The following is an 18820-nucleotide window of genomic DNA, read 5'->3' as shown; positions in this document are numbered from 1 at the left end:
CCTTCTATTATTATGTCACTTTGTAATGTGGACATTGTAAAGATGCAGTTCCTTTGGTAATGACCAGTCTTGTTCCAAATTGCATTAACAGGTTCCACATAGAACTTGTCTTGCTTCAATCATAATCTAAACACGACAGTAAAATCTCAGCTAAATTGAAGATGGTAGTACTTAGTGTGAAGTTAAATACCCTTTTGCCTCCTTTGGAAAACTGTTCAACAGTTATCGAGAAAAGTATAAACCTGTTTTCTGAATAGCATATGATTGGGTAACAGTTGAGTTCATGTAGATTGGGTCTCTATCCTGAGTGCAATAAAATTTTTGGTTATTTTTTCTTCTGTATGAGACTGTGAACCTTTTAAACTATAACTTTCAATCACTGTTTCATCACTAACTTGCAATATTTACTGAACCTGAGTTTTATGATCTTATGGTAGTAAAGGAATTGAAGCTGGTAGCATAAATATTTTCTGCTTAATTTTTATCCTGCCTTGTTAATAAGATACTGCTGCTATCTTTGTAGGGAAAATCTAAATTATCACTATTAGAGATGCAAATCACTAATAGAGGCTACATAGGCAATTTAAAATATTTTGGTAGCCACAGTAAGAAAAAAAAGATGAACTTAATTCATTACTTCATTTTATGTATCAGCCAAAATGTTATCTTTTCCAACACATAATCAATACTTATTAGAGACATAGCTGGAATTCTTTTTTCCTAGTAAATCTTTGAAATCCATTGTGTATCTTCATTTTGTGCTGGTCACAATTTAATGCTCAGTAGCTAGCTAGAGGTGTAGCTTAGTGGTAGAATGCTTGGCTGGCATGTATGAGACCATGGGTTCCATCCCCAGTGCCAGCAAAAAAAGATTCCAAATGCTCAGTGGCCACAAATGGCTAATGGCTGTAGTATTGGACAGCACTGGTGTAACTAAGTAATATGACTTCATTTAATTCCTGTAACTACAGAACTATCTGGTATCTAGATTGCCCTCCACAAATGGGTGTTCAGTTAAGTTTCTCTATGCCTTTATCTGATGAACTGGTGTTTTGCTCTTGGCTTCAATCCTTTTTTTGTACAGAAACACAATAACTTCATCAAAAACTGATGGTACATGGTATAATAGGCATTTGAGCTTTTGGTGTAGAAATCTGAATCTCTGCCTTTGTGCCAGTAAGCCACATGGACTTTTTTTCGGAGCAAGACTGATTTTGTAGGCAAAAGATTGTATGCAATCCACTTTTCTATATCAGTTGTGTAGGTGCTTGGCTCATGTTCATATTCAATGCATATGACATGAGTAAAGTAGTATAGGATTCTTATCTTTACTCTTAAATTGCAAGTTTTTGAATATCCATGAGGTCTTTCTATGTAAAACCTGGTAGCATCAAGTACAAGGTATGTAGGCTTGCCGATGTGTGGGGAATTGGAGCATATTAAATCTTTGTTACACTGATGGAAGCATTATTCATCCTTTTTTAAAATCATATTTCATACATTAGATTCAAGTGGGTTATGAACTCCCATTTTTGCCCCAAATAGAGATTGCTGTTTGATTTTTATGCCTAAACACAGAACATGGTTGGAAATGGAATGAGAGAAGGTCTAGTGTTTCAAATGCAGTGAAGAGAAGTGTATCTTCACCAGGCAGGTATTTGAGGCCCCCCCATGTCACAGGCATGGAATAAATACCTGGTGGTTTCTAATGGAAAAAGATCTGAAAGGCTTTTCCATTTGCACTGCCAGGGTAGTCATGTGGCAAATCCAGGCTGGCCTAGCCCCTTGGTGTTTGAGACACTGTGTTAGGCTTCTCTTCTAGGTTTCTTGTTCAGAATGAATTAGGGTGACTGACTATATTTGCATATCATATCTTTACACTATTCAAGGATAACTGCTCAGAGGAATATCGTTGGACCTTGAACACTACATCCCCCCGGCCCCTCCAGACTCCCAGGGAAGCCAACTCAGTGTTTCTCTCTCCTTGTTCCTTCCTATCCTAAAGGTTTCTTCTGTTTGGCTTCAGAAACAGAAACAGCTTCCTTATTTTTTTCTTCATACCCCCTCATCTCTATAGAGCCAAGTCCCTTGGAAGCAGAGGGGCTGGGGTCCACCTCATCTCCAAACCCCAACCACTAGTTCCAACTGGACCCAGCTGTGACAGTGACTTTTTATTTTGTAAAAATTTTTTAAGTAGTCGAGCCTATTCATTTCCAATTGACTGTGATTATTTTCACTGTTGGCCTGGTCTCTGTAGAAGAGCCAGAAAGAACTTACTCTCAAAATGGAATAGGCCAGAAAACCCATGCTTGGGCTGCTGACAAGGTCTTCTTTGGAGACTGTACCTCAGTCATAGTGGAGAATGAACAGAACACTTTGAAGGTGGAATTCAGGTGCAAGGACACAGAGCAGATCAAATCAGGTTAGGGAGCAGCTAGTGACTAAGCAAGTGAATGCCCTCCCTAACACAGGTTCCGAGGGGACATTGCAGGACAGTTCATTGTGTTAATTTCGTTTAGTTTCCAGAGAGTATATATTTCACTTCTGTAGGTTCATGAAGTAAATTTAGCTACTGACTTCAGAGATGGGCTGAACAGACTGCACACCCACTACAACTGGAAGTTCTTTTTCACTGTCTGAGATGATAGACTAAGCATGACTGAGTGGGTGAGAAGGCACCAAAGCATCCGTCAGCATTCTTACATTGCCAGTGACAGAACTAGCAGGGCCTCCAGGATCACTGGAAGCAGCCCCCTCCCCTGCTCTTCCCTTCGTGTCTTAAGCCGGCTTTCTGCACAGCCTAGAACTGGGTCCTGGAAGCTGCCAGGTTCACATTTTCCAGCTTCTTCATTAAAGAGGAAAGTTTCCACTCCCCTGACCCCAATGCCAAGAATCCCAAGTCTCTCTGAAAAGTTCTGATGATACTTTCCCATTTCTACGGAGCAGCCACTGCCAGAATGACCTGGGTGGGTGGGGAGAGAAGAGAAAGAAGGCTGGGCTCTGCCAAGCAAACCAATGTCACAGACCCATGACTACAGCATACAGGGGCAGTGTATGCTAAAGGGAAGGAAGAGGCCTGCCTGTAAGGGAGCACTCACCCCCTCCTTGTTGGGCTTCAGATGAGAAACATCCTTGTTTGAACCCCCAGGGCTCAAAATATGTCCAGATGTGACAGTTGGAACAGTAGAAATCATTTAGGGTTCTCCATCCGCTCCCTTTCTCCTATCCTGGAGACATCCATACTCACAGAAGCTGTCAACTTATTTATATGTCCCTTATTCTGAAGAGTATTCAAGACACTGGATAACTGGGTAAAAAGATTTAGTACCTGACATGGAACAACTGTGATCATTGTAAATGACATTTTCCACATTCCAGAATATGAAGAGTCCAAGTTGTCCCTATTTTGAAACTGAGTCAAAGAGCCAATGAAATATTCAGAAAGTCAACTTTTGGCAATAAAATCTTCCTGGAGTAAAATCAGGGGTTAAATATAACCATGAGTAGAGCCTATTTTCTCACTCTAAAGATAGTTTTCATAACCAAACACTTTGCACATGGACCTCCTTTTTACTTTTTGCATTAAATACATACTATGCCTCCAACTTGTGATCCTCCTGCCTCAGCCTCTCAAGTAGCTAGAATTACAGGCGTGTACCACCTCACCGGCTTGCATTTCATCTTTTAAGAAACACCCTTACTTCATCCTGCTACAATTTAAACACCAATTTTAGTGTATCATTTCATGATTTCTAATAAATTGACAGAGTTGTGCAGCCATCCCCACAATCTAGTTTTAAAACATTTCCCTCATCCTAGAGAGATTCCTCATGCCACTTCCTGTTACCATCCATCCCCAGCCCTAGACAACCACTAATCCCTTTTGTCTCTATAAATTTGCCTTTTCTAGACATGTGGTGGAAATGGAATCATGTAATATGTGGTCTTTAGTCTGACTGTACTTAACATAATGCTTTTGAGCTTTATCCATGCTCACCATGGATTGGTATTTCATTCCTTTTTATTGCTGGAAAGTATTCCATTATGTGGAAATGCCACAGTTTGTTTACCTAGGATATGTTTCAGTTGTTTCACTCTTTCACAATTTGAATACTGTTTCTATAAACACCCATGTACAAGCCTTCCTAGGATGTGTGTTTTCATTTCTCCTGGCTAGATACATAGGAATGCGTATGGTAAATTTTGATTTAACTTTTTGAGAAACTGACAGACTTTCCACAATGGCTATATATTTTTTTGCATTTTCACCATTAATGCTTAAGGATTGGACCTATACTTGATAGGTTCTTTTTGATTTCAAGATGGGTAAAATTCAAGGCCAGGTCTTGGGACAATAGCCCCCAAGCGGTTTACCCACACCTAGGTACAGACGACTTCCTATACCTGGCTGTTTGAGGTTGATCCCTAGCTATGGGCAAGGCAGTTTTTCTCTTGAGAGGTGAGCACAATGGTGTCTTTAGAAAGTGATATGGAATATTAGAAGATGAATATTGACCAGACAGGACATTTTAGAGATCATCTATATGATAACCGCAGTGTATGGGTTAATCACTGAGAGTTTCTTAGTCCTAGAATAATTTTTGTATTCTATAAGTTGTGGTTTTGATTAAGTCAATAGTTTTTCAATTAGATGAATTTAGGGCAGGAGGTAACCTTAGGACTTCTCTTTGCTAGGCTCATTGGAGCACGTGAGGAGCAGATTTGACAGACCAGATAGTAATGTTGCCAGAGCCCTGTCCAATTTTGTATCAGTGCCTCTGGCCCCGGCTAATTCAGGGACCAAGATCAGTCTTAGTTGATGGCAGGCTTTATTCTCAAAGAAGAATGATATATTTTGTTCTCAAGAGAAATGTCATCCCCTGGATAAAGGCAGGTTGTGAATACAGGGAGATTAATGTTTTCAGAAGAGTTTTACTGTTTGATTATTGTGATGCAATAGCTGAATGACATTTATGGTTTAAAAAGAATGTGCTCGTTTGTTTTCTTTGAAAAATTGTGAGATATTAATGGATCTTAGAAAGGATCCATTGACAAAACGAAACTATTGATGTCATTTTTTCCCTAATACCTTTAAAATTTTTTAATTAAAATTTTTAATTGACACACTAATTGTACATATTTCTATGGTACACTGTGATATTTTGATATGTGTGTACAATGTGTAAACAAATCAAAGTAATCAGCATATTCATTAACTCAAATATTTCTTAACTTCTTTATTATTTGGGTAATCTTTTAAGAAATCTGCACCTTAGTTAATTCATACAAAAGCACATGTGAAAACACCCAGCCCTTAATTAATACTCAGTGAAGTTTGCTTTTTTTAATTCACTCATTCATTTGTGTTTGATATGGTGAATATATAAGATTGACAAGATGTCATCACAAAAGCTGCTTTATTTTGTGTCCCAATGTCTGAATGTGCAGTTAGTATACTTCTTGCCTCTGGATGAAATTTGTGACTTTTCTGATCATTCTTAATTAAAAATAAAAGTTTCACAGTGAATTTCAATTGTTAGATACTCTCAATTCTTAGGTTAGATGTCCAGTTTCTCCCCTTCCTCCTTTTTACTGTTCTGGAAATCAACCCCAGGCTCTTGCATATACTGATCAAGTCTTCTACCCACTGAGCTACAGTCCCAGCCCCAACTATCTATCTACCAATCTTTCTCTTTCTTTTTTTTTGTTCATTAGTTCATTCTTCCAATGCTAGGGATTGAACCCAGGGCCTTGAACATACTAATCAGGTACTCTACCACTAAACTATATATCTTTAGTCCAGAATGTCCAATTGCAAATAATGACCAGGCACACTGGCACATGCCTATAATCCCAGTGGCTTGGAGGCTGAGGCAGGAGGATCACAAGGGTAAAGCCAACCTTAGCAATTTAGCGAGGCCCTAAGCAACTTAATGAGACCCTATCTTTAAATAAAATATAAAAAGGACTTGGAATAGTGCCCCTGGGTTCAACCCACGGTACCAAAAACCAAACAAACAAACAAAAAACCACAAAGATATTTAAAGTTAAATGACTTCCCCTTTTCTCACTTTCTGCACTTCACCCTGCTACCCCGCATGTGGGTAAGACATTCAGAAGCCCTGCCATTTGCTTGTCAAGCTTTGTGACCCTCTAGGAATCATTTTCTGGTATAATTGGGTGTGAGGGTAGGATGAAAAGTAAGAGGGATTAGAAAGTTCTTAGTTGACTAGTACTGTAGCTAGATAGTGCTAGATAGTGTGTAACATGTGTTTGGAGCTAAATCTTGCTCTTGAAATCTTTCTGGAGGTGTTATGGGCTAAACTGTGTGCCCCCAGTATCTCAGAATATGGCTATAACTAGAAATGCCTTTATAGAATAGTGAGGTAAAATAAGGTTCTATGGGTCAGCCCTCACACAATGCGACTGTCGTATTCATAAGAAGACGTGAGGACATAGACAGAGGCAGAGGAAGGCCTGGTGAAAATAAAGAGAGAAGATAGCCATCTGAAAGCCCAGGGGAGAGGCCTCAGAATGGACCCAACCCACCTACACCTTGACCTTGGACTCCCAGCCTACAGAACTCAGAGAAATACGTTTCTGTTATTCAGGCTACCAATTACTGTGCATTGCTGTGGCAGCCCAAGCAGACCAGAAGAGGGGGCCTTTGACAATTGCTCTTCTCTCCTTGCTGCTTCTGGGCCATCAATGGAGACATCTTCTACAGTTACCAGGGAAAGTGATGTGCTGCTTTTGGTGTGTTGCTTCTCCATCAGGCAATCAGCTTTGCTCTGCCCTCCTCCTAATCCACTGGGTTTCAGAGAATCTGTGACACCTTACAGCCCTCTGTTGTGAGTTGTCCACTTGTGGCCCATAGGAAGCACACATTTATGGCTAGATAGTCTCCAACATTCAGGCTGATCAAAGTACAGTAGCAACCTCTCCTTTATTTTCATCCTTGAAGCATAGGTCAGTTTCTCTCTTGCCTTTTAGATTTTCTGAGCATGGATCAGACACCCATCCAATCTTTCCAAGCACTCCTGTAAACCCCTCTCATGAGGCTGAGTAGGAATGGTAGAAATCATTGCATATTCTCTCCAGGGAAAGATTCACCAGTCTCCACACTTTGGTGCTTTTAGACCCTGCATGTGGGTAAGGCATGCAAAAGCCCTGCTACCAGTTTTCCATTAAATCCTTTGAAAATTTGCATCTTGAACTGGCCTCTTTGAAATGACTATTGTATCCTTGTTCTTCCAGTCTGATTCTTAGTGTCTTTCATTCATTTAGTATGTATTCATTTATTCAGCCATAGGAAAGGGTCACTAAGTGTTGACTCTGAAGAAACCTTTGCTAAGGTTGTAGGTGAAACCCGGGCCCCCTGTCTAGAATGGATTTGTCCTCAGTGAGGAGCTCTCTAACTAGTCAGGTTAACTCTCTGTGAAATAACAGGCATGTTGTCTTGGGGGCAGTTGTTGGCTTTCACCACAGTTCTCTCCAGAATCAGGCTGATAAAACCTATCCTAAGAGCTTGCCCTGGGGTTCTGTTTTATGATTCTTGCTCCCACTGAGTCCTGCATTCCATTATTCAAAGTGTTCTGCTCCTTGGTTAAGGTTGGGAAAGATGTTGCAGGAGGAGAATATAAGTGACGGGAGTGGGGCTGGCAGGCAAGACCAGGAGGGGCAATTTGTTAAGCCTTCATAGGCCAAATGAGATGGAATTTTTATAACTTGGGGTTTTGATTTGTACATGGTGAAACTTAATCATTTTGCTGCCTCTATTCAAATCCCAGTAGAGCAAACCCATGTCAGAGCACACACCTCCTCAGTGTACAGGATCGAGCTGAGCCCTGCTGAGGTCAAGGGTGAGGCTAAAGGTTACACAGGTTCCTAATTGGTATCTCTGTCCTATATGTTTACTCATGAAACATTTATTGATTATATGCCAGTGGCTAGGAGATATATATGCAAAATGAAAATTCTGGCCTGCAAATCTCTGTTCCAAATTACATAATCAGTTGCAGGTGTAAATTTTCAAGTTTGCTCAAAACCTTGAACCCTTTACTCATATCTAGCATCTAAAGGAAGCAGATTGGGGGAGAATCTTTCTTTGGAGAGAGTTTTTCAGTTTCCCACGGCATCAACTCAGCCTAGGAGAGAAGCTTGGAGAGATTGCCCAGGTATCTGACCTGTGCCTGGAAGATCTAAGAAGGGAGTACCCATGTCCTGGGAGAGAGACAAAATGCCCTCCCCCATCCCAGCCTGCCCAAATCCTGTGTTTCACTGAAGGCCAGTTTGACCTCTGCCCCAATTATAAAGGCTTATCTGATTTTCCCCACCCTCAAGGATTTTCACTTTTTAAATTCCTGAAGTATTTAACACCCAATTATGAGATTTTTTAAAAAATTTCAAACCCCATTCTATGCATCCTTCGGTCAGTTGTGTCTTCCAGCAAAGCCTACTCCTGCTTCCCATTACCTAATGTGCATATATGTTTAAACTTCAGTCTTATAGATTAAGAACAGTATGCTGGAGACAGAGTACATTAGACAAGGGGGAGCAATATCCAGTGGGCTGTGCTTCCCACTTTATATTCTTTAGTCTGGAAGGAATGACACAGCTCTTAAACACCACCCCATCTGAGAAGCAGAGACTTAAAGCAGCTTCCAACCCCCAGGAGTTTGGATGGCATTGGGTGCTGTGTCTCTAGGGACACCTTTATTGGAATGGTTGATCTGGAGAGGGCTTTTACAGATTATTTTTGTTTGGCCAGATTGAGAGAATTGGATGTTTCTACAGTTTTTGGTTAAAATTCCATCTTTGTGGCACAGAGATTATTGTCTAAGAAAATAAGCACTAGAAGGAGAAGAGGTGGATTCCTAACAAGCAGAGAAGCATTTAGCTTCTTATATTTGTTCTATGCTGTTGTGAGTGGTGTGGATTTTCAGACTGGAGCACTTTTTAACTTGGTAGAAAAATTCCTGGATCCCGTCTGAGGTATGTGTTAGTGTTCTGGTGTTGCTGAGGGTTTGGTAGAAGTATTTCACTGCCCCATGATGGAAGGATTAGCTAGAGGACCTTGTTATTTACTTTGCTCCTCTAATTCTGCCATAATTATTTAAAACCACTGCCTTTGAATCCTGTGGTATGGTTTCTCAGATGCTCCTGTATTCTGTGATTTGGGAAGAATGTGTGTACAGCCACCATCTCCCTAATATTTCTTAGTGGCCGTGGGTATCCAACTAGTTTGTTTTTGAACTCCTGCCACCGTTTCCCCTATTCCATAGTAATTTGAAAGATCCAAATATAGCCAGTGCTTAGAAATATCAATCTTTGGGGGGGGCTGTTGGGCATCAATCTCAGGACCTCACACATGTTAAGCATGCACTTTACCACCAAGCTGCTCCTGCAGCCCAGAGATACTGATCTGATCTACTTGTTTAATTCTTGTGGATTATTTTTGACTACAAGTGTAACTTATAGGCATGGCATCACTGAATCTGGAGCAGTGGCTCCCTATCGAGTTGAATTTCTAAATTACCCAAGGAATTAGAAAATGATGAACTGCTGAGTTTCACTTCTGGTTGCAGATACCTGAGTGAGAAGAAAGTAGTCCTTTGGCCATATGTGGGATGGAGTGGGGTGGGGAGTAGGAGTAGTTTGAAACTACTTCAAATCAGTGCTGGCTTGTGGTAGAGAAATAGCTAAAGAAAATCTGGGAGCAGCCACATCTCCCCCTTTTTTTTTGTAACAGGAATGGAACTCAAGGTCACTTAACAGCTGAGCCATATCTTCAGCTTTATTTATGTATTTATGTATTTATTTTAATTTTGGCGGGGTTTCTGCTAAGTTGCTTAGAGTGAGTTGCTGAGACTGGCTTTGAATTTGTGATCCTCCTGCCTCAGCATGCTGGGCACTCTGGGATTGTAGACACACACCATCATGCCTGGCCATCTTTTAGCATTTTATAAGCATTGCACATTAAGCTTTGTTCCTTTGAAGTTCTTTTGTAATAAATCTAGAGGTTTCTAACTTAGAATATTCCTAATTCTGTCAATTGGAAAAGGTAATGGGGTAGTTACCCCATTTGAAAGTAACAGCTTTGTGGATCTATTATTCACATACATCCATCTCCTGGAAGAGGACAACTGATGGTTTTTAGTGTAGTCCCATGTTGTGCAACCATTACCACAAATTTTTAAAAATATTTCATCATCCTATATCCATCCATTCTGCTATTTTTTTTAATGCTTAAGCCTAACTTTCTTGATAAAGCTTACTTGGTTATTGTCAAAGATTTCTTTTATTCTATCTACAATTATATCAGATAAAGCCATCAGGTATTAAGCTTTGCTTGAGAGTTACATTTTTTTAAAGGGGACAATAAATTAATAAGAAAACCCCGTGTGTTGCATCCAGTCTTCCAAATGAGAATGCAGTGGGGCTGCACATCTTTGTTTCCTCCTCATTGATCTCCATAATTTCTATGCTAATGATTGGTGACCCATGAAGGATGACATGTTTTGGTGAATTGTTTTGAACTGAGCACTTACTAAACTAATACTTTTGCTCAGTGGTTAGGTATGTCTTATTCTGCTTGAAATGGAAGAAGTTAATTCAGATAACTTTTTCTATGGATGTGTGATCCTCTTTCTTTACTTACCCAAATGAGGCTGCTGTGCAGCTAATTCAGTTTCACTGCAATCCTTTTGAAATAGGCATCCTTAATAAGTGGTTTGTCTAAGGACTGCCATTAATGTAGCCTCATTGTGCTGTTTAGATGACACTTTACTTAAAGTAGGCTGTAGTCCTGTCTGGGCTTTGGGAGTTTGGCATTGAGACTTGGGGCTGTAAAATTGCAACTGATCCAAGGAAGGCAAGGCTCTCATTTACTCCTGGGTCATATTTAGTAAGAGGAGATGCTAGCTGTTCAGTTTCTTCCTACTGCCATGGCTTCCCGGAGTTAGAACCTGGTAGGAATCCCAGGAAAGCAGTGATATATTAATAAATCCAATTACCACCACCAACAGTTCTTGTTTTTAGAGTTACTACTCTTTAGGCTTTCAGAACTTCTTTCCCTCAGACACCCATCTCTATCATGGTGGAGTTGCACCCACTGACCACCCAGCAATAGCACACCCAGGCTCTGGGCTCCAGGAAGACATTCATTTAATAGTTAATGCATTCCCCTGGGATCCTTTGGAATTTGCTACTTTGTTTATTTAATCCTCTTCAAATAAGAGTTTGCATACTTCTCACTGCCAGGCTTAAAAAGAAGAAGAAGAAAACCAAAGACAAACACATTAAAAATAAAAAAACTAACAAAACACCCATGAAACCCCATGACCTCAAACAAAAATCTTACCCACTATTGCCCAAGACCTCATGCTCTCTTAATGAAGGAATGTTTTAGATAGTTCTGCCTTGGTGGGCAACATAGTTTTGTGGGTTATCCTCTTCCCACTACACTGATTTGGTCTCTTTCCTTGGTTATTTCCAGAAGGTGGCTGGACAATTTCCATTTTCTTAAAACAGTTGGTATAGAAACCATGGGCCAGTGATAGTTTAGGAATATCTGATTATCATTTTTTCTGTTGTTACTCACCAAAAGGTGATTTGTTTTGACCTAAGAAAACCAGCTTGACTTTGGTACACAAACCAGGTCCACTTTGACTGGTGTGTTCCTGTTTTATCAACGTCTATTTTGGGTTTTCTAACTTCAGTACACAAAGATTCATCCAGGGAAATTCCTGGGCCTTGCCTCTTGAGATTCAGTTTCTATAGGATAGGGATTAGGGTTTTGCATTATTAGCAAATTTGTTCCCAGGTCCTTCTGGTGCAGATGAACTAGGGGCTGACTTTAAGTTTGCCTTGGAGTTTGCCCTTGCTTTGCAGGTACCAGCCCAGAATTCTCTGAGTGTAAATGGTTGGAAATTAAACGTGTAATTACAGTGTGTACAGTTTCCAAGGCAACATGTATTCTGTCACTTCTTCCAGGCTGGGAAGATTGAAAGGGACCATGGAGAGGTCTCAGTAACTGTGGCCTCCAGATGAATGCCATCAAAGTGCTTTATGATAACTGGGTTTTCATGCCATTCATCCAAGAGCTCTGCTTAATGGCAGCGGCAATAATGAAAGTGAATACATTAGAAGCCAGAGAGTTGCTGGGCGACTTCTGGGAGGTAACAACAAGGACACAGGCAAGGATGAGTACAGCTATTCAGTTGCTTGCATTTTCTGCTTTCTATCTTTTCAAATCAGTTTTGTCCAGAATGATAAGAATGTAGAGAAACATGAGATGACCTTGAAAGGCTTTACAAAAAATAATAATGACTAGATTTTTTTAAACATTTATCTACCATTCTTTAGTTTGCAACTGGAATACCACTGTTTAAATTTTACTTGTTTTCACTTTTGGTCAGGTACAACTTGAAGGAGTCATTTGTTAAGTACTTACTATGTGATAGGAACTCTCACATGGATTGTCTTGCCATTTTGACCTAAATGCACTTTGATTATTTTTAAATCTATATGCAAAGACTCCATGTTTTACACATTTCTAGATTTAATAAAGGAGATAAATTATGTATCATATTTTACCATTGTCATGGTTCGGATATGAGGTGTCCCCTAAAACCTCCCCCAATGCAGGAATATTCAGCGATGAAATGATTGGATCTTGAAAGCTGTAACATAAGTAGTCCATTTTAGTTTGATGAACTGTGTGCTAATCCTAGGCCACTGGGGTGTGGTTGGAGGAGGTGGGCCACTGGAGGTGGGCCCTGGAAGGGTTCATCTTCTCTGTGACTCCCCGTCTCTCTGCTTCCTGGCTGCCATGAGGTGAGCAGCTTTCCTTAGCAGCTCTCTTATGCCATGATATTCTGTCTCACCTTGGGCCCAGAGCATTGGAGCCAGTCATCTATGGACTGAGACTTCTGAAACCATGAGCCCCCAATAAACCTTTCTTCATCTGCATTGTTCTTGCCAGGTATTTTGGTCACAGCAACCCAAAGCTGACTAATACACCCATCTTTTAGGATCTGGCTTTTGGTTTTGGTCATAAGCTAAATAGAGCAGTAGAAAAGCATGCAGTCATACTTTGGGATTTGATCCTGAATTCCATCATAAACAGGCTCAGTGACTGACTGCAGACAAGCGTCCTGACTTCTCTGAGGCTTTTCTACTGGAAAATGAAGATCTTGGGCCAGATGAGTGGTCTTCACTTTTGAAAGGTGACAAGGACCTTGCAGAATCCAATGAAAACTAGGAACCTTCTTCACTGAAAAAAAAAAAATCACATATATACTTACTTGAAAAAGAGAACATTTAGTTTCCAGAAGACCACAGACTTCCCCTAAATGAAGAAATTGCTTAAGACTCTTCCAGCACCAACTCAAAATTGCTGGGCCCCATAAGGACCTGGCGAGTCTTGCACTGTTTAGAGTGGTCCCCTGAGGAATGAGTTATTCGATGAGGGAGGTTTTGTTTTTCCTGGCATTTTTTGCTAACTGCTCTGTGCATTTAAGAGGGCTTGGGGGTGGGGGAAGGAGGGGCAAGCTCTGGAAAAATAAATAGGGAGTGAATGGCATCTGGAATGTGAACTGTTTTCCTTATCATTTTTTGCTAGTGTCGCTCTTCAAAGGGAAGTAGATGGTATCCTTGCAAAATGAAGGTTGTGTGGAGGAATTACTTGTAAGGAATATGTATGTAGTAGTCCATTTTTTGTTACTATGATGAAATATCTGCAGTTAGGTAACTTTGTAAAGCAAAGAGGTTTATTAGCTCACAGTTTGGGAGGTTCAAGGGTTTGGCATTGGCATCAGCTCAGCTCTGGTGGATGGCAGAACTATGGTGGGAGTGTGTGTGGAAGTAAGAGGTCCCCTTGCCAGATGGGAAGCCAGAGATGCAAGGATCAGGATCGGGTTTTTTAAAAAGTCACTCCAGGAGAACTACATTCCCTTCTGAAGATGTGTCCTAAGGATCTCCCAGTAGGCCTTACCTCATTCCCTCACCTCCCAAATCACCACGCTGAGGATCAAGCTTCCAATACTGAAACCCCAGTGGACAAACCACATCCAAACCATAGCAGTACCCATAGAGCAATTTTTACAGTGATAGTTAAGCAGGAACTTAAACTTGTTCCATTTTAATGTGTGGGAACTAACAGGTGAAATATAAAAATGTATAATTCATAGAAACAGAAAATGGAATGGTGGTCACCAGGGGATGGTGAGGGGAATTGGGATATGTTAATCAAAGGGTACATCATTTCAGTTTGTCAAGAGGAATAAGTTTGAGATTATTGTATAACATAGTGACTGTTGTTAGTAACATTGTATTGTGTACATTGTTGCAATTTGCTAAGAAAGTAGCTTTCAAGTGTTTTCACTCCAGTTAATAATATACATGTGAGGTTAATTAGCTGAATTTACCTGTTCCACAGTATATACATATTTCACAGTGTCATATCCTATATCTCATGTATGTACAGTTTTTGTCAGTTAAAATAAGAAAAAAATTAAAGTTTGGGTCATTTTAAAAATGTCAGAAGTGTCTAGGTTGTGGAAATAACCTGTGTTCTTTACTGCTCCCAGTGTTGACTCCAACCATCTTCTGACATGGTCAGAGTTCTGACCCTGTTTCCTACCCTTGGCCCAATGTTGTAATCCAATCAGAATAGAAAATGTGTAGTATATTTGGAAATCTTCATTCATTCATTTGTTCATTCATTCATTCATTCTCTGCTTAGGTGTTGAAAAATCTCCCAGGACTTTGGAAAGCTGAATGGACTAAACATGAAGAGTTTGAAAGCGAAGTTCAGGAAGAGTGATGTAAGTAAGCTGTGACTCATGTTCTGGCTGCTCTGGCTCTGTTCCGTGGGGTTGCAGAGACAGCCCCCACTCCTGCCCTGATAAGGTGCTGGGTTAATAAACTACAGACACCAGAAGCACTTTGGGCCCCAGCTCAGGGTGGCTTCTATGAATGGCATGCTTAACATTCCTTGTTCTTTGTGTGTATTGCTTTCAAAATTAACTTTAAAAAGTTGGCCTAGGTCTTATAGAGAAAGGAACAGTTGAACTAAACATCTTAAAGAACCAGGAAAAACTCTGAGCATTTCTAAAGTTGCCTAATTCCTGATTCACAATATCATTTTTAAAAGCAACTCTTCTGGGGGTGGTTAAGGAATTACATATTAGCATGTATCATCTTTGACCTTAAGTTGTTTAACTTTGTCAAGGCTTTTGTCTTAAAACAACAAAATGCATTGCTGCCCTTACCTTCACTCCCCCTGAATTCCTGGGCTTCTTACTCATTTGTTATTCATCATAAAATACTTTAGATTGGAGGAACCAGTTGTGATGTCAGAATTATGAAACAAAGTCTCCCATAGGAGAAAATGGAGAAAAATAATACAACAGAAGGTTTATACACAGTGACATTTCAACAAAAGGTTGCCTTATAAACCCCACTGGGATTTCTGTCTTATGCTAACTGCATTCCAGATGCTTCCAGCAGGATTGTTGAATGGGAGGAATTCATGGAAGGGTATTAGAGGGAAGCCCAGATATATCACCCTTGAAATATGCATGCCCAGATATTATTTAAAATTAGGTAATTAAAGTGAACCTGGATTTTATTGCTTTGCCATGAATTCTATTTTGAAAGCTTGGCACAACTGCATTTTTGCAATAAGTAGAGGCTGTGTTTTTTACAACTAGCATGTCACATGCATACGTACTTTTGGCTAAAGCTTATCTGCCAAGGCTGTGTTAGTGATATGGAACTTACTGCTCTACTCTGATATGGCCCAGACCAGATAGGATGCTTAGGGGGTGATGGCAAAATATTGTCTCACTTAAAAAAGGAGCTAGATCAACTCTTAGGAAAAAGTTGATCTCATCTTCTCAAGATAAATTAACTAAAACTTAGGAAATGGGAAATGACTTGGCCAAAGCTGTGTAGCTAGCCATTAACCATAGGGAGAGCCTCAGTAGTCTGACTTCCTTAGATCTGATGATCTGAAACCTCCTTTGACTTGATAATCTGCTGGCCATAGGATACCAAGCCTTCTTATCTACTTTGGCTTTCAATTAAGAAGGGAAAAGCAATTAAGTGGACAACATTGCCCAATTCAGCAGGTATGAGTTTGTCCATTGTATGATCAGGTTAGTAAGTGTCTTTTTCCGTTGCAAAAACAATTTGGGTAGCTTCCATTTATATAAGTGGAGATTATTTTAGCAAAGTTTTGTTGGATTACAGTTCCATGATATATGAACATGGGTAGGGGCAAATGATAGGAACATAAACTTTCAGTTTAAAAATTTTCAAGCTTGTGGCATTAGGGAGGGTGTTGCTGGAATCTAGTTTTTAAATAAAAACTGAAATAGTTCCATGATTTAAAAAAAAAAAATCATAGCAATAACACTAGTGAAAGCTTCTGGGATTTGGCAGCAGAGAAGGCCATGATTTTGGCAGTGAATGCTAAGAGAGGAAATGTTCGAAGAGCAACCCTGGGAGAGGAGAGCAAAGGAAATTGGTCTAATGGAGCCAGACAAATCCACATGGCTTCCCAAATACATCCCAAATTGTTTCTCCAAGCTATGTCACTACATAGCTAAATGGACTAAATAAAAATAAAAATTAACAAGGAAAGGAAACCATTCCAAATCTCCATTTGTTAACCAGCCATATGATAATAACAACGATAAACAGCTAGCCATGATAGAGTAGTTACTATAATATCAGGTGCCAGTCCATGTTCTTTACATGAAATAAACTTATTCTTGCCGTAAGTTTTGTGTGGTAGGTTTTATTATTAAGCTCATTTTGCAGATGGAGACACTGAGGCCTGGGGAGGTGCAGTCATCTGTCCCAGTTCTTAGAGCTCTAAGTTGTAGAACCAGTTTTTGTGCCAAGGTCTTTGGATCCCTTGACCCATGTTTCCTGGGAAAAGAAGTTAGGGATGGAGATTCTGTTTTATGAAACAGAACTATCTAGGTAGCAGCTAGACAAAGTGACTTAGAATTTGAATTTAAGTTTGCAGCCTTGGCAGAGTCTCATATTCTTCTAACCTTGGGTTGCTCACCTGAAATTGGAAGAAATCCCAGCATCAGCCTCTCAAGGTGAACCATTAATTATTATTAATAATTCTTAATTATGGTGAATGTTAAATGCACTAATGGATGTGGAGCACACATCTCAGGACCTGGTGCTCAGGAGGTGCCTGGAAAATACTTATTCTTTTCTCTTGATGAAAACGCAAACAAGATTAAAAGGTTCATAGGATCCAGAGGGCAGAATAATCTGGTAAGAATTACTTTCTCTAAGGAGGGAAACTGAGGGTGAGGAGAGAATGAGTGAGGGAAGCTCACTTTGCTTTCTTTTCAGGCTGAGGTTTTTGGTTTATGTACACACACATATAGATGTGTATTACTTGTTGCAAGAAAAACAAGTTTACAAATGATTACATTTAGATAAATGAGCCAAACTCTATAATCTTCTTTACACGAAGCAAGTGGAGTGGTCTCTTAAGTCTCCAAAATCATGAGCCACCCAACTTTCCTGTTTGTCTTTGTGTGAGAAAGAAAGGGAAAGAAAAAGTTCTTTGTATTACTGGGGGTGGGCAGATGAGGATAGCAGATCAGGTTCACGCTTACATAAAGAGATGACAGGTGACCCACTGCCATGATCATGTTTCAGCCAGTCTGTATCTGGGAGGTCTGCAGCCAGATCAGTTTGTGGCCATTGAGAACAAAATCCTGGAGTGAAAAAAAAAATGGACAAGAATGGCCCAAAGGAGCACTCTGTGGATGTCCTTCAGGTCACTGCTACTTTAGGATAATTGTCCAGGTAGATTTAATCAGAATGTCTTTCTGGAACACTTTGGCTCACATCCAGGGAAGGTTTATGTGAGTTAATAGGGGACTGAGCCTGATTCTACAGGCTGTGATTAGACAAGTCATCGTCTGTTTGTTTTGATTCCTAAATATATTGGGGACCCCACAGATAAGTCACAGAATCTAAAAGACTTTAGGAGTTTCTGTGGTGGATGACATTTTAAAGTTTGCATTTATCACTGTGTTTTAAGAATCCTCACACTTGGGTTTCATACAAAGAGGGAAGTTCAAGGTATAGCTCTTGTCTAAAGACTCTCTAAAGGAGCTAATAAACTTAGGAGAAGGAAAAACACATGCAGGAAATAACTAAGCCAAAATACCAATAAAAGATAAATACTAAAGGGACCTTCAAGATGGGACAACTAGTTAGATTGTGAAGCCAGATGATAAATGCTTTTGATTTTCAGGGGAGTGAATCTGTGTATGGAGACTTGGGGGGAATTTAGGTTTGCCAAGGCTGCAAACCTAAATTTATGGAGGTGGGGCTTTACCCAGGCCTCATGGATGGATAGGATGGAGAAGGATGGTCAGAAGAGGGGGAAAGGCTTAGCACAGTGAGTAGACCCAGTGTCAGAAGTTGTTCTTGGCATTGCAAAATAGCAAGCCTTCAGGAGGCCAAGAGAGTTCTGTAGCATGGCTCTGAGTATTTCAATAAGAAAACTGTAAAGTTTTCTGTCCGGTTTTAAAACTGAATTGACTGACTTTTATGCTTATAAAGCAAACATGGAGTTCTAGTCATCATTATTCATATCTTTTATGACTGCCATTATTTTGTATCTTTTATCTTTTAGTTTGAAAGTGGCTTCTTTACCTCTTTAAATATTTGCAGCAACTAGAATGTGGTTTCACATGGAAAAATGAACTGTCATGGTGAGAAGTGAGGCCAAAAAGGTTGGGATTTCCCTCTGCTATTAAATGCTCAGGCT

The 18820-nt window shown here is 40.0% G+C and overlaps 1 protein-coding gene across 3 annotated transcripts in view; it reads left to right on the top strand.

Annotated features, from left to right (window-relative positions):
* The window catches only part of Rai14 (retinoic acid induced 14), a 135298-nt gene that overhangs the window by 10861 nt on the left and 105617 nt on the right, over positions 1–18820 (top strand). For all 3 annotated transcript variants that reach the window (XM_046422233.2, XM_046422236.2, XM_058572086.1), the window contains one exon: positions 14747–14828. In XM_046422233.2, coding sequence (XP_046278189.1) covers positions 14793–14828 — 36 coding nt within the window. In that variant the 5' untranslated portion in view covers positions 14747–14792. The remainder of the gene's footprint in view (positions 1–14746; positions 14829–18820) is intronic.

The sequence above is a fragment of the Marmota monax genome, unplaced genomic scaffold (assembly GCF_021218885.2).
Source record: "Marmota monax isolate L192 unplaced genomic scaffold, Marmota_monax_Labrador192_F-V1.1 WCK01_AAM20220418_F8-fsc00077, whole genome shotgun sequence".
NCBI classification, from domain to species: Eukaryota; Metazoa; Chordata; class Mammalia; order Rodentia; family Sciuridae; genus Marmota; species Marmota monax.
The sequence above is the reverse complement of the archived record's forward strand: the minus strand, read 5'-3'. Positions and strand labels throughout refer to the sequence as shown.